Below are 16,811 nucleotides of genomic sequence, written 5' to 3'. Positions count from 1 at the left end.
GTTCAATCATTCACTGAATGGCACTGGTGCGAGTGTAGTTCAAATGCGCGTGAGGATTTAACAGCCTCTTAGAATTGCACGTGACATCTGAACTCATGGTGCGAGATGAACTTGGCAGTGAAGGTTCGAATTGTAGATATTCAGTAATGACATTTGGAAACAGTCCATGAAGGGTGAAACAAAAGCTATAATTCATACGAGTTTTTTCACATCAACTGTTCTAAGTATTCTATAGGAGCACAACTACTTATTCAATTATATTGAATTGTACTATATTTATCTATATACTTACTTTCCCGCAACCGAGGAAAATTACTGGATCTTCAAGCTATTCTCCATTTTACTTTGGCGTTTGCAACCACAGTGCCTGATATTGAATGTGTCGCGCTGATACCGGGAGCTGGCAAGTTGCTTCAATGGTTCTACTCGTCTTCAACTCCTGCATGATTATGGATTTTCGTATGTGTTCGATTGTGATGTGACCTTGTGCCTGACAGTGTTTAAAAACTGGCTCATTTAACCGTTCTCCGCTATTCGCAAACATTGTGGGACTTTGCCTAGCGCTGTGTGTACCATGCTGCCGCTCAGAGAATTGCGCACTGTTTTCTTTTAAGTGACTTGCATTTTACTTCTTCTGAGTTTTACAGTGTCTACCCCCGTTCATTTTTATATCACCTCTTCTACTGATCCGGAGCGTACTTAATCTTTTATTTCCTTTTCCTATGCATTGTTTTTCATGTTTTAATCAGCTGACGATGACCTGGACTAGGGTCGAAACCGGTACCATTTCTACTTATTATTAAATGGGAATGTAATTCACTACATTTCTTATTCTTTTGTATTGAATAGGTTGAATCTCTCTATCAATTATTTCAATTTTAACTGGGGTGATAGTATCTCATGGGGAACACTGTAAGTACCTGGGTGTTAATATAAGGAATCATATTAATAAGATTGTTAAGAAACTTTACAGATCTCTTCGCATGGTTATGAGGGTATTTAGGGGCTGTAGTAAGGATGTTAAGGAAAGAGTGTATAAGCTGCTAGTAAAACCACACTTAGAGTGTGGCTCCAGGCTACTTGACTCAAGAACTGGAAAATATTCAAAGGAAAACAGCACCATTTGTTGTGGATGATTTCCGACAAAGGGGTAGTGTTATGAAAATTTTGCCAACTATGGGCTGGGAAGACTTGGGAGTAAGGAGACGAGATGCTCGACTATGTGGTATGTTTCAAGTTGTCAGTGGAGAACTGGCATGGAATAACATTCATAGACGAATAAGCTTGAGTGGAACTTTTAAAAGTAGGAAAGATCATAATAAGAAGATAAAGTTGGAATTCAAGATGACGAATTGGATCAAATATTCATTTAGAGGATGGGGAGTAATGGATTGGGATAAATTGTTGAGGGAAATGTTAAATAAATTTCCAAGTTCTTTGAAAATGTTTAAGAAAAAGCTAGGTAAACAATTGACAGGGAATCTGCCACCTGGACGACAGCCGTAAATGCAGATCACTGATGATTTCGAAACCATCATCATCAGACTCTGTGACTTAAAACTTTGTTAGAATGTGGAAACAAGATGGTAGACCTATGATGAAACACTTGACCAGTATTTATAGAGGAAGTGAACCACAGTGAATAAGGAAGAACATTCAGAAATGCGAGTTTGTGGAAGGATTCCAAAATACCTTTTGTAATCCTAGCCACAAACAATGACAGTTACATATGCTGAAACACCCATCACTAAAACAAAACAAAACAAAGAGAGTCACATAATCTTTCAAAAAAAGAAAGGCAAAACAAACAAGCTTGCAGTTTTACATATCACTTGATATCATGATTACAGCCATAGGATTTAGTTTTATGTGGAATCCAAGTGTCATCATCACCACCACCACCACCCCCTTAATATTATAATAATCATAATCATTATTACTATATGATGGAAAATTTAAGAATAGTTTGAATAAGTTGCAAAAGGCCACAAACAAAGAGATCTTCTGACTTACCAAGATCAGAAAATTCAGATATTTTAGATGTATGATGAGGTAAGCACACATTTACAATATCCTGCCCACGGATTCCACAACCATCATCCTTCACTTCAATTCTATTCAAACCATTATTCTCCTGAAACAAAATGTACATGTTCACCAACTAAAGGATAAAGGACAAAGAAATCAAATGAATTAGCCTTCATCTTATGGCAGAAGTTATAAAATAAACTGCTTTTAGCAGGGTACAAGTTATGATGAAATACTTATAAGCTAATTTACAACTTTGAAAGGGCAACGAGAGGTATTTGTAACTGGAGCAGAGCCCGGTTGTCCTCCCGCTCTAGGTGGCTGCTGTAAATTTAAATATCTTTGTGAAATTGTCACTTGGAATAATGCTAATGAAAAAGCATCCTTAGATAATAGAACTCTAAAACTGAGACGAGCAAAACAAATTACATGACCGAGTTCCAAAAAACAGTCTCTTTCAATTAATGCTAAATTTCACCATTATAACTGTCATCAAACCAGAAGCAACGTATGCAAGTGAAACATTATTCAAACTAAATACCCAAGCAACTACAGACAAACTGCAGAAAGTGGATAGAAGAATTCTCCAGATAATTATAATAAAACACATCAGGACGATGGCCAGTGGAGACTTTTACCCAATTCAGTAATTTACAAGGAAAGTGAATCAATTATTGACACAGTGAGAAAACAGAGGATCGCATTTTTTTTGGATACATACACCATTTGCCAAATTTTAGACTCCTAAAACAGCTTTTTGATTTCTTTGGGAATAGTAAAACAAAAAACACTTGGTTTAAAGAAATATAAATGGATGTGGATGAACTGAAAATTACTACAGAGCAAATTGAAAAGGGAGAAGGGAAGAAGATTCTAAACAACAAATATACAAAACTATAACTTAAAACATGAAAATGTAAGCAGTATGTTATGTCTATTGTTATTTTTGTTTTTGCCATTTGCTTTATCGCACCGACACAAATAAGTCTTATGGCGACGATGGGATAGGGAAGGCCTAGGAGTGGGAAGAAAGTGGCCATGGCCTTAATTAAGGTACAGCCCCAGGCCCACGGTCAACTCGCCTGGTGCATGTTATATCAGCAGAAGAACGGGCTGCAAGATCGTTTAGAATGAAGAAGTTTTGGGAAGAGAAGAAATTATCAAGTGTTAAAAAATGAACTTATTTTTGGTGTACATTTTTTTTTGAAGATTTTATTGTATAAGGTTGATTTTGGAGTTCCAATGTGGGCATAAACAGTGTAAATAAATAAATAAATAAATAAATAAATAAATAAATAAATAAATAAATAAATAAATAAATGAAGACCATGCCCCCAGAGTTGTTGAAGTTTGTTCGACTCCTATAAACAAACCCTATATTAATTTCTAGAGCAGAAAGGTCATTTGCAAGTCTGGGAAGATTGAAAACAACCCAAGGTCAATTTTTTTTTACAATTTGCTTTATGTTGCACTGACACAGATAGGTCTTATGACTACAATGGGGTAGGAAAGGGTAGGTGTTGGAAGGAAGCGGCTGTGGCACAGTCCTAGCATTTGCCTGGTTAAAATGAGAAACCATGGAAAACTATCTTCAGGGCTGCCGACAGGGGGGTTCGAATTCACTATCTCCCGAATGCAAGCTCACAACTGCTCAACCGTGACCGTGTGGCCAATTCACTCAGTCTCAAGGCTGACAATGATTTCTAAGCTCCTAAACAATCTTCCAAATCTGAACCTTCATTATGAGGAGGCCAACTCTTCGGACATTTATTCTATAACTAATGGATTTAGAGTAGAAATATGAAAATAAACTTCTACTGTTAAATGCAACCTAAATATTATTTACGAGCAAACAAGTCTACTTTATTTTACCAACATACAGTGGTGCAATGTGTAATATTTATAAAGCAATTGAAAAAATAGAAGGAAAAAAAAAAACCTGTATTCATTGTCTATTTTGTTGGGTATTTCCTACAAACAGGAAAATGGGGATGACCCTCCACTTGAGACTTAAAACCAAACCTAGGAGAATGGATAGGATCCAGGCTTGCTGCACCCCATCCCCAATACATGCAAGTTGGCACCGTTGGATTGACCAGAGGTCTGTATTGACCACAACAGGTAGTCAAGATTTTTGGTGGGATTTGCAATGTGAGAAATTCTGTTCACCCTGTTTAAACAAGAACGTGATAGACACAGACATTATTACTGGCTTCTCACCTAGATGGCCACGGTCCAACTATTGGTCAAAGCATGTTGAATTTTAAAAATGAAAAGTCACATCCCTATGGTTCGGAATCCTTATAAAACTGGCATCATGTGGCTACGATCTCAATATTAACAGTCATGTAAAGCTACAAATTTGCCTTCTTTTAAAAAAAAGTTAAAACTAATATTTAAATAGGGGCATATACATTTAGTCTAATATTTTAAATACAGGCATGCACATTCAGTTTACAATCCTTAAGAGTGGTTAACTATCCATTAGTCTCTGCATTTATAATTAACTATGTCAAGGATGCACGTATGTTGAGTCCTTAGCCCAAAGGCTGGTTGGAACCTCAACAGGTCTACCATCAGCAGTTAGAAGTAGCCTAGGTCACTGAAGAGGTGTACTAGAGAAATGAGGAGTGAGGTAGTTTCATGTTGCTTTCCTCACCAAGCCAGAAGGTGTCATTTCAAACGGCCTACCATGCCCATTGATATGTATATACCAAACGACACTATGAGGAAGATTTACACACCATTCATCCTGGGACTGGTTGCATGATTATAGCATCACTCATATCTCAGTCACTTTTATATCGTCAAAGCCAAGGATAAGACTCCATCCATCCATTATCTAAAGCAGGGCCTCTCAGAGCGCATGCACTGTGCTCAGTGCAAAAGACGACTTCGCTTGGTTGACCAGAGTGCAGACCCCCACTCCTCGATTTGGAGCAATAGCTCTGTCTTGCTCACTCCGCCTGTCTCCCTCTTCCTCACTTGCTCCGTAGCGCTCAAAATCCGAGCCGAGTTGAGCCGAGAAGCCCAGAGACAAAGTGTTGGTCCGAGCCGAGCTGATTGGGACCGATGCACTGTGCACAGGAACTCTGCGCCTCAATTTGGACCCGTGAGATTTAGGGTGTTTGAAAGGCCCTGATCTAAAGGCTAAGCCTTGTCGTTGCAGCCACATCCCACAGTCTTCCGCAATCCTTTTCATTGAGAGATAGGAAGCAAAACCCAGCTGAGTGATTATGTTCCTAAGGTATGAGAGACGTGGTCTTCCTCTCGGCTTCTTCCCTGGGACCTTTCCTTCGAAGACATTTGGAAGAGACAAACACAGAAAAATTAAACTGCAAACCTAATCAGCCCATAGACACAGTACAGTCTGCACTCTGTATCTCACCAAAGATGGATCTGGCACTATATCAAGGATAGAGAGCACAAATCCGTAGTCTTAAAAAAGTTTACATCCCATATCATTCTCAACTGAATCCAAGAATTGTAACTGCAACAGATTGGTGGAGAAGGTGGAGATTGTTGTTCTACAGGAGAAGAAATGGACGTAGAAGTGTGACTGAAGAGGAAAGACCCTATCTATGTGATGATGTTTAAACATCTCAGTCATCAGGAAATTGTCCTCATCCTTTTGTGCTTTCATATAGCCTACAGTGGAGCCTTGATATCTCGAATCACCTCAGGAGCTAGACTTTATTTTGAGTTATCGAAATTTTGAGATATAGAGAATATTGTTTTTGAGCATATATAATGCATAATTGAATCATATGTATCTACGGGTTTATACTGAATAGTTTTTTTTTTTTTTTTTTTTACAGTATTTAAAAATATTCTAACAAACTCGTATTTTATGACATCATTTTAATTATGACTCTTATTAAAGTAACTTTTTAGAGGATAGAATACAGTACATTACATACAGTAGTGAAACAAGAAATACCTCAGTTAACACCTCTGACATAAATTCATTAGTCTCTTCTATGTTTTTACTGTTAACCTTCTTTTCCTCCACATACTTTTCAACAACATTTATTGCTGTGAGAAACACGGTCATTTATATTCGATTGACTCTGTATGTAGGTTCGAAACCATGCATCCACAATTTGTAAATGGAGCTTGTCATCTACGATTTCCGGTAATGAATTCACACCCGAAAAACAACGATGCTTCACAGATTTTTCTAGCACTAGAAGTTTGTTTTTCAGTTCCCGTCATATTAGCTCCCAGCATCACTGTAACCCTTTCCTTGGTTGTGAACTGTTCCTCACAAACTAGTAGTGCTGTATAGCACAATGAATATTGTACAAAATTTGAGTTACAGAGTATTTTTTGCTTCAAGGGAGGAAAACTATTGCTTCAAAAATCAAGAAATTCATGTAACTGAATTTCAAGTACTAGAGAAATAAATACATGTTAAGGAAACTGAAGTTAATTCGAGATACTGAAAATTCGAGTAATGGAGGTTCATGATATCGAGATTCGACTGTATGTCCTTGTCTTCTATTCTATTGCTTCTTCTTTCAATGGTGACCTGTCATTGCTTATCCAATTATGTATTCATGGCTTTATTTCATCACTTGTTTCCTTTATCGTACTAATTTGTACTATTTTATCTCACACTTTCAATTTCAGTAACCTAGACTACCTAATTACCTACCCATGGAATAAAATCCTTACAAATCCATGATAAGTGAATTACTAGCTTATTTCAAACAGTTCCTGAATCACGTAGTTTTTCCAACCTTGTCTGTTGGCAGACAGACTTATCATTTTGCTCTAAAAATATAAAACCAAAAGCAGCTAAAGAGATGTTTAACAATCACCATTGTATTATTTACCTAAAGAAACAAAAAAAAATACAAGGGCAATTTCCATTAGTTATACTATTTAATACCATTTCGGAGCGCCTAAAAATGAATTGGCGATGGTCGGCTTCTTTACTGTAACCATAGTTAAGATCATGGAGCATATCTTTTTTTTAAATACTGTGAATAACATGGTATTTTTTTCCAGATTACCCAAATTCAGTGTTAATTTAAAATTTCAGGCATACTAATGATATAAACCTTGTCCCTTCTAAATATGGTGATGAAAGACATAAAAATTTTTTTTTTTTTTAAATGTCAATTTGTTACTAGTAGAGAAATTAAACTGATCTTAACAAGGAATATTCATTGTAGTATAAAATGGTGAATATAATAAAACAATTTTCACTGTAATTCCAATAATCACTCTCTACCCTTATCACTAGTTCATTCAAGGCCTTGTAGAAACAAGATTGCCTTTTATCATTTCTACTGATGAACAAATCTAATTTCCAAGCAACCCTAGAATAAGATTTTTTTAAATGTTTAAAATTTTATATATCCACTTATCTATTACTGGTCACCGCTAAATATTTAATGCGTTCAATTTCATCCTAAATGTTAATGTTATAGGAATTTCGTCAAATGCAGAGGTGTAAGAAGGTGCCCGGGCGAATGGGCGGACAATGACCAGAGCATAAGTTAAAGCACTAAATTTTGAAATTTTAATTCTTTCCTTCTTTCTTTTAAAATTTGATAAATAGAAGATTTGGAACAAATAACATTTAAATAGAATAACAAATGAGCTTGTCAGCTCTGATAACAACAGCAGGCTTTAAGTACAAAAATCAGGTACAATAACTAGAAAGATTTATCAACATGATAGTATACAAGGGATGAGCATTATCGCTCTGAACAGGTACATATTTCATAAGAGCATATTTGCTCCACTCACTTACATCGTCTACGAGTTTGAGCTCCAGAAGTTAATAGTGTATAGTCTGGCCTCTCAGAGGCATAAAAAGGGGCAATGTGTGCCCATTCTATATGGCCTTAATGTAATAAAAGAAAAGGTTTAATATGAATGGCCATGAACACAAGGCTTAGGAGGCGAAACACACACACCCCTTTTCAAAAAAATTCCTAATAATTTAAATGGGTTTATGGCCCGAAATTGCAGAGGCTAATCCTATTCTACAGAGAGGTGACTAAACGAGAAATATTAAATGCCAAAAGAGTCTTAAGAATTTAGATGTTCAGAAAATTTTAGTCACCTCATACCAAGTTGCATGGGAATCAACAGAGGGTAATCACACTTTGTTCCCTTAGTTTACACGTTTCCCAGCCGGGATTTGAACAGAGTCCTCAGACCTGCTGAAAACTGTAAATTAGGACTTTACATAAAATAAAAGAAGTTTGAAACCTTCCCCTCAAGCTATCTGCCGGAGCTATCACATATTAAGAAAATTCTGCCATTACCTTGCTTGTTAGGCCTTCTGAACGCCGATCTGCAGCCCCTGCCTCCAAATAACACGCCGCACTACCTAAACCGGAGCGATGAAGATGACAATACGACCTTAAAGCGCCCAGCTTCTATAACAATGGCCGGCCCCGCGGTGTGGGGGTGGCGTGCCTGCCTCTTACCCGGAGGCCCCAGGTTCGATTCCCGGCCAGGTGATTAGAACTGAGGAGCTATTTGATGGTGAGATGGCGGCCCCGGTCTAGAAAGCCAAAAATAATGGCTGAGAGGATTCGTCGTGCTGACCACACGACACCTCGTAATATGCAGGCCTTCGGGCTGAGCAGCGGTCGCTTGGTACGCCAAGGCCTTTCAAGGGCTGTAGTGCCATGGGGTTTGGTTTGGTTTTTTCTATAGCAATGCCGAGGGGAAGTTTCCAGAATTCTTTACAGATAGGGTTGATTTCAATACACACCCCCTATTTTAATTGGCTAGAGAAAATATTCCAATTATTCCTGATTGGTTAGCAACTAAAGAAGAAGGAAGCAGTAGGAGTGTTGACAACTTTGATACATGAACAAAACAATCTTCAAAAACTAAAGTTAACAACTTTTGCAAACTAGAAATTCCCTTAAGAATTAATTGTCCTTAATCCTGCCAGAGGGGGGCACTTAGGCCGATGGTAGAGACATCTAATAATTGCAAGCCCAAGTATCTTACATTACATTAGTTCCAGTTCCATAACATAGATGGCCTTATAGAAGGTGCGCAGTTTAACTGTACGGAGAATGTGTACGCCCCGCTACAGACTTCGACCCCCTAAGGTTTTACCACGCTCTGAACAGTTTTTAAGTCTTGAATCTTGGAACACAGAAATTAAGCAAATATATATATATTTAAGTTAGAAAATCCCTTGATAGACAGTCTGATCTAACTTCTTTTTTGAAGTAAGGTAATCTTGATGGAGTTGGCAAATTAGTAGAAATCCAGTCAGTTGCACCCAGGGTTGACGGCAAGAGCGGCCACCATTGCCGATGTCAGGATGGGTTCGCCCGGATCCCCAAGGTACCCTCAGATACTATCCTCCCGTATACTGAGAGGAGCAGCCAAGGCGATGGTCACCAAGGACCAAGTAGAATTGTTCGGCCCAAGTATAGTGTGGGCGGTTGGAGTCAGGTTTCCAAGCCACTCCCAAAGATGACAGTCCTAAAGGAGGCAGTTTAGCAGGTGACTCGGCCGGCACAAGGCGGGTTCATACACCATGCCGGTATCCCTCGCAAGTTAACGAGACTTGGCCTCAGGTGAAAGTAGGGTGCTGTAACATTGAATTTGTGGGAGAGAGTAACAGATTCTTAGACAGTGTTACAAGGGGTGCAGGTAAGATGGGCGAATATGGAAGGTGAGTGTGCAGAGTTTCTGGCTCAGGTTTGGAGGCAGAGGCAGTAATGGCAGAACTGTGATGAAATTATTGAAGGGAAGGTTTTCATAAAGGGATTTAAATAAAAATACAATTTAACTTTGGATATAACTTAAAATACCTACAGTTTTTCACAACCTACAGGGGCAGAAGGCCTTCTTATTTAAACTTGCTTACCAAAAACTTAAAATTAATAAGCTGCTAAGGAAGGAAATATAATTCAATCGGCAACGCCATCACTTGGTGGTCTATGATAAAGAGCAACATTCTTCACAGGTTTTACCCGAGACAGGTGAACATGAAAAATCCGTTCTGTTTCAGGGTTACTCACCAAGAAGGTGAAAGGAGTAAGAAAGTCAAGTATTACACAAGGTCCATGAAACTTGGGGGCAAGCTTGCCAGCTGGAACAAAATTTTCAACCATGATCTGATCCCCAACATTTAAATTCGTAGGTCTTCGTCCATGATCGCACATCATTTTTACTCTCTGATGAAAGGCTTTAAGATTGTTTTTGGCTTTTATCCAGAGATCCCAGATATTCTCTGGGTCTTTGTCCCTGGTAAAAGCTCATTCATTGATCACAGATTAGACAAGGGAGTGTTGGGAACAAACTTAAACATGAGAGATATGGGAAAAAACTTGTGTGACTCATGAATGGCTGAGTTAAAGGCTAATGATAACCAGTGTATGGAAGTGTCCACGCGAGAATGATCTTTGTGGTGAGAAGCAATCAGTGCAGATCGAAGATTACGATTAACCCGCTCGGCTAAACTTGCTGTGGTTGGTATGCAGATTCGTCACATGTGAGATAGAGAGATCGAAACAGAACTTACGAAATAAACTGGAGGTGAACGCCTTAGCGTTATTAGAAACAATATATTGACAGGCTCCAAAAGATGCAAAAATAGTACTGAGACCAGAAATAGTGGACTGAGCATTGCAAGCCTAGTCGGAAACAGCCATGAGAACCGTGTGAAACCATCCACACACGCAAGAATGAATTTATTTCCATTCCCTTCAGATTGAGGGAAGGGCCCGACGTAATCTATGTACAATCGCTCCATAGGGCGAGATGCTTGACGTGATGACAATAGCCCTACCTTAGTAGACAATGTGGGCTTGCTAATCAAACAAGACTTACATGCTTTAATCAACATCATCATTAATGTGCCACTCCAGTCGCCCGGGTGTGGTTAACAAGCCTCCTCCACTCCTTTCTGTCCTTCTACTTTTCCTGCTCCATTACTTCTGCCACATCCCATCCAGCTTCTCTAATGTCCTTCCAAATCTGATCCATCCACATTCTTCTTGGTCTTCCAACTGGTCTCTTTCCCTTAGCTTCTCTTTCTAATTCCCTTCTTGCTACTCATTCCTTTCCCATTCTTTTTACATGTCCAAACTATCTCAGTCTTGCTTTCTGTATGTTCTGTACTAATGGTTCTACAGTACATTTAGCTCTTCTCTGATTTTAATAATTTGAATTCTCTCTCTTCTTGTCTTTATAACTGATGTTCTTAAAAATTTCATTTCTACTGCTTGGATATTACTATCTTGTCTCTTATTAGTTACCAGCATTTCTAGTCCATGTGTTACAATTGGTATGTTTAAATAATGTTAATTTCGTTCTCTTGGGTACTTTGTCATCCCATAAAAGCTCTCTGACTTGGTGATAAAATGTTGTACCTTTACTTAGTCTGTTATTAATTTCAGGGTTGATTTCATGACTTCCATTAATAATGCTACCCAGATATGTACATAGTTCTACATTCTCTAACTGTTCTTCATCAACAGTATGTTCACTTGGCATCTGTTTTCTCTTTTCCACAGTGCATGACTACAGTTTTCTTTTTACTAATTACCATTCCAAACTACTTCAGATTTTCATTCCAAATGTCCAGTCTCCTTTGAACTTCCTTTTCTCCCTTTCCCCAATCACCACATCATCTCAAATACCAAAGTATTCACTTCATCACTACTGATATTCTGTTTTACACGTTAAATGATTTCATCCATCAATATAATAAACAATAATGGTGACAGCGCACTTCCTTGCTTGAGATCCTTTTTTGTATAAAATGTTTCAGAGTCACCACGTCCCACTTGTACACTGCTTTTACTCTCATGATACAACATTTCTATCTCGTTAATCAATGATTTTGGTACATTCCTTTTCAGTAAGCATTCTCATACACATTTTCTCGTAACTGTATCATAAGCTTTTCCCAAATCCGAAAATACGAATATGATTTCCTTGTTCCTTTCCAGATGTTTTTCCGTTATCGTTCGCACTGTAAATATCAGGTCTATTGTTGATCTATTTAGTCTAAAGCCACATTGTTCTTCCTCTTGCTGTGTATCTATTATATCCCTCATACAACTTTACGGATTTTTACTTGTTTTAATTCCACAATTAGTAATCTATGATCACCTTCCATACTTTCACTGGGGATTATCTTCGTATTCATGACGTATCTTCCCCATTCTCAGTCTGTTGTTATAAAATCGATGAGTGTTCCATACTGTCCATCCCAACTATATCGGCTGATCTTATGGCTATTCCTCTTCATAAACCACATGTTCTTTATCATCAGGTTATTTCTGATACAAAAGTCCAACAATTTCTCTCCATCTTAATTTCTATCGCCGTACCCATGTGAGCTCAGAACATTCTCATATCCCATTCCAGCGGAATCCACATGAGCATTCAGATCTCCCATTACCATGATCCCATCTCCAACAATGTGTGTTTCCAGTTCATTGAGGAACTCTTCTTTTTCTCCCATGCTACATCCTGTCTGTGGAGCAGTAGTTCCTTGTTTAAATGTACGTGCATTATTATAATTTTTTCATTTACATACTCTGCTTCAGCTATTGGTTCGACATTTGATTCACTACAAATCCAACTCCATTTCTTTTCTCTTTACTGTTATCCATCCAGTACAAGGTGTACCCCTTTTTTAGTTTCTTCATTCTTTTCCCTTTCCATTTTACTTCACTCAATCAAAGGATGTCCAGTTTTCGTCTCTCCATTAAGTCAATCAATTCATTTTCATTCCCATTCATTGTTAGAATATTTATTGTCCCAAATCAGGTTTTGTTCTCTGATCTAACACTTGCACGAACATCAGCATTACCATCATACTGTGCAACTGTAGTCAGAGACTTGTCAATTCCATTTATATTTTTAAACTTCCATCCGAGGCTTGTATTGTAGTTGAAAGCAAGTGCAAATTTACTCATCTGCTAACCTACTAAGCCTAACGCATCTGAGGATTTTCTTTCAGGGTTTACTCCTTTAGCCTTTGAAGATCCCTCTTCTCCACAAAGCAGTGGTTTCCTCTTCTAATTTTCCCCAGAGAGGATGGGTTGCCTCATCCACCATCTTTGCCATACTGAAGGTCTCCTTCTCTGCCTAAGATGCTGTTAAGGTCTTCACCTATAACCCTGCGCATGGGTTCGATGTTATACCCCGTGAGACTGGGTCCCTGCCTGAACTTAGCTCTCCTTCACATCGGCCTACTGATGTGGAGGATACCAAGTCCTGCAACGTGGATGCACCAGACAAGAATTACTCAAGTGAAGGATAGGGAAGATGACCCTATCTCCCTTGCGCCGAGTTAATGGTTGTGTGTGATGACACAACCATGCTTTAACCAGTTCCCTAATCTCGCCACCCATACACTTCCAGATAAACCTTTCCCTTATCTTCTCTCTAGTTTTGAAGATGCCCAGATATCCCTCTGTCGAGCTGAGTGGCTCAGAAGGTTGAGGCCTTCCGACCTCAACTTGGCAGGTTCAACCCTTGCTCAGTCAGTGGTATTTGAAGGTGCTCAAATACATCAGCCTCGTGTTGGTAGATTTACTGGCACGTAAAGGAACTCCTGAGGGACTAAATTCCAGCACCTCGGCGTCTCCAAAAACCATAAAAGTAGTTAGTGGGACCTAAAGCAAAGGACATTATTATTAGATGTACCCCTAATGGGGTCTCATGGTAATACTTGAACAGCACTAGAACAGCTGGAACCAAATTTTAATCTTCTGATCGTGCCCCGAAGGGCAACACAGCACCCAATTCCTCACAACATAAGGGACAACATGTTCCCCAGAAGAACGGGTTTCCATCATAGGAGCCAGCACCGGATCTTCACGTTGGTATTTCGCTATCTTGAAACAGCATAGGGGCATCAGTCAAAATTGCACTTATACCAGAAGATATGGAAATAGAAGGTGAAGGACTTTCCTCCGGGTCAACAGAACCAAAATCGCCAGAAAACATTCAGCTTAATCCATTGGTGACCACATTCTCAGATCCCCAAGTGTGTCTAACGTCAAAGTGAAATGCTGAAATTCACCTAGTATGATGGGGCCTAGCCAAAACCTAGCTCAGAACCTGATTGTCGGTCTCTAATTCAAATTTAACATGTTCAAGGTAAAGACGGAATTTTTCTAAGGCAAATAGGACGGTCAGTCATAACTTGTATGTAGAGTACTTGGTTTCTTGAGATGACAAGTTTCTAGATGCTTAGGCAGTTGGCTGCCTTCCTAGTTCTGATTCCCGAAGAAGAACCGCAGCGGCCGCAGATGATGAGGCGTCTGTCTGTATGATAAACTTCTTGGAGAAATCAGGCATAGCGAAGACCGGGGCGTTACAGAGAGCTAATTTCAGATCCTCGAACACAGCTTGCTGTGACAGACCCCATTCAAACGCCGCACCTTTCTTGTAGAGAAGGTTTAAGGGTGCCGCCCTATTAGCGAAGTTGGGGATGAATTTCCTAAAGAAATTCACCATGCCGATGAATCTAGCAACCCCTTTACCATCTTTGGGAGGTTTAAAGTTACGGATCGCATGCGTTCTGCAATGATCGACTGAAACTCCATCCAGTGACACAATATGCCCCAAGAAGGACAGAAGATGGTTTAGCGAAAGATACCTCTGACAACTTAACCATCAATACAGCTTTCATAAGGTGTTTTAGATCTTCCTCTAGACGAGCTAAGTGTTCCTCAAAGGTCTCAGAGAAAAATCACCAATCATCTAGATTATGGTACAGATATTCAAATTTAATATCAGAGAAGACCCTATTTAGTAGCAGCCTAGTAAGTACCGCTGCATCCGTGGGGAGCTCGAAAGGCACACAGTTGTATTCATACAAATTCCAGTCGGTAGCAAAAGCAGTCAGATGTTTCTATTCTTCCGCCAGAGGTATCTGGTTATAGACTTAGTTAAGATCTAGAACGGTGAAGAATTTAGCCTTACGAAACCAAGAAAAACATGAATGCAAGTAGGGAAGGGGTACTGATTGTAGAACAATCTTAAGTTTTAATGCCCTGTAATCAATTACTGTCCTGAAGCTGCCTTGAGGTTGCGGCACCAGAAAAATGGGTGAAGAATATGCCGACTTAAGAGGGTCGAATGATACCATCCCTCAGCATTTGGTCTGATTTCCTTCAGGGCCTTCATTTTAGGTGGAGATAGTCTGTATGAAGGAAGTCTCATGGGAACCGAACCGTAACCTCGATCTTGTATTCATTTAAGTCCGTCACACCAAAATGTTCTGAAACACGTCGGAAAATGACTGACATAATTTACGAATGCAATTAGCCTAGTAGATGGCTAAGGTCTAACGACATATCACTCTGGGTAGGCAAAATCATAGACGACGATACAGAATTATGTTTTAAAAGAGGTATATGGAAATTACTCTCAAATTTGAATGCGCAGGATTTGCTTTGAAGATCGAGCACAATACCGGAATGTGACATGAAATCTACCCCTAATATCACAGCGCTAGACAAATTTTTAGCAACAAATAACTTAAACTTCCATGTAAATTTAGAAATGTGAGTTTTAGGCTGGATAAATCCTAAAATTTCTATAGGGGAAGAATTAGCCAAAAGACACTTTACAGAAGAAGAAACATATTCAGGAAATTTACAACAAAACTTTAATTTGGAATACCATTCTTCTGAAATAATAGAGCCAATACTTCCTGAATCTAAAAGGGCTAAGACCGATTCGTTATTTATTTCAATTTTGAGGAAGGGCACGAATCCAGGAGTACTGGAGGCAATTTTGAGGCATTTTTTTAGGACCTACAAAAGAAGTTTTAGAGGGTCTTCCCTCCTCAGAAAATACGATGACTGGGCTGAGCCTTGAGCAGCTGATACTGGCGAGGACTTAGCCAGGCATGCTAGTCATTTCCGATTGCTTTGGTTGACAGAGGTAGAACCAGAAATAGAGCAAGAAGGTATACTATTTGATGAGTTACAGTTCTTAGCGAGGTGCGTGAATGACCCGCATTTGAAACATCCCTGAGAAGATGACACTCCATTTTTAGGTCTATTCGTTTTTATTAGAGGACACTTATTTCTTAGATGGTCTGCCAACCCACATGCATAACATTTGCGGGGAGAGAAGATTCGGCGAGGTGGTGGCCAAGAAATATTAGAAGAAGGTGGTGGTCCTCGAGCGACTTGCAGAGTATCTGCACATCTCACTCCTTCCGCAGACAAGGACATGGCCTCAAGTTCAGCAAACGTTTGCGGACGGGAAGCAAAACATAAATATGATATATATAAGATGGAGAAATCCCTTCAATGATAGCCTGAATGATTTGACCTTCGGAATATTGCAATGCAAAAACTCTAGTATAAAACTTAATGTCCTGTACAAAGTCCGCTAGATTTTCATCTAGCCTTTGAACTCGGAAGTAATATTTCTGGATCAGAGATGATACAGCTCTCGCAGGAATGAAATTTGCCAACAAATGAGCATGAAAAGTTTTAACTGAACTCTTTTCCGATATGGCCTTGACGATCTTATCTGAAAGGACACCTGAGTGGGGGTAAAACATCAGTAAGATTTGTGACTGCGACAGAGCAAACACAAAAGCACGGTCTTGGAATTTTACAAGAAATCTTACGAAGGTTATGATGTCACTTGTTGAATTTATGGAAAATTTCAAAATCCCCTTAAGCAACACGGCTAAAGGGTGGAGTAAGCTGCTAAAGCCCAGTGATATGACCGGAGGGGGTGCCGGAGGTTGAGAGCTACATTACAAATTTAAAAAAATGGAGGAAGACGTTGTGGATCATCAACTT

At 39.1% G+C, this 16,811-nt stretch overlaps 1 protein-coding gene across 1 annotated transcript in view; it reads right to left on the bottom strand.

Annotated features, from left to right (window-relative positions):
- Nucleotides 1–16,811, bottom strand: part of LOC136858043 (PMS1 protein homolog 1) — a 154,365-nt gene that overhangs the window by 128,305 nt on the left and 9,249 nt on the right. The window contains exon 2 of the mRNA XM_067137277.2: nucleotides 2,014–2,134. Within this exon, the coding sequence (XP_066993378.2) occupies nucleotides 2,014–2,134 (121 nt within the window). The remainder of the gene's footprint in view (nucleotides 1–2,013; nucleotides 2,135–16,811) is intronic.

The sequence above is a fragment of the Anabrus simplex genome, chromosome 1 (assembly GCF_040414725.1).
Source record: "Anabrus simplex isolate iqAnaSimp1 chromosome 1, ASM4041472v1, whole genome shotgun sequence".
Classification (NCBI taxonomy): domain Eukaryota; kingdom Metazoa; phylum Arthropoda; class Insecta; order Orthoptera; family Tettigoniidae; genus Anabrus; species Anabrus simplex.
The sequence above is the reverse complement of the archived record's forward strand: the minus strand, read 5'-3'. Positions and strand labels throughout refer to the sequence as shown.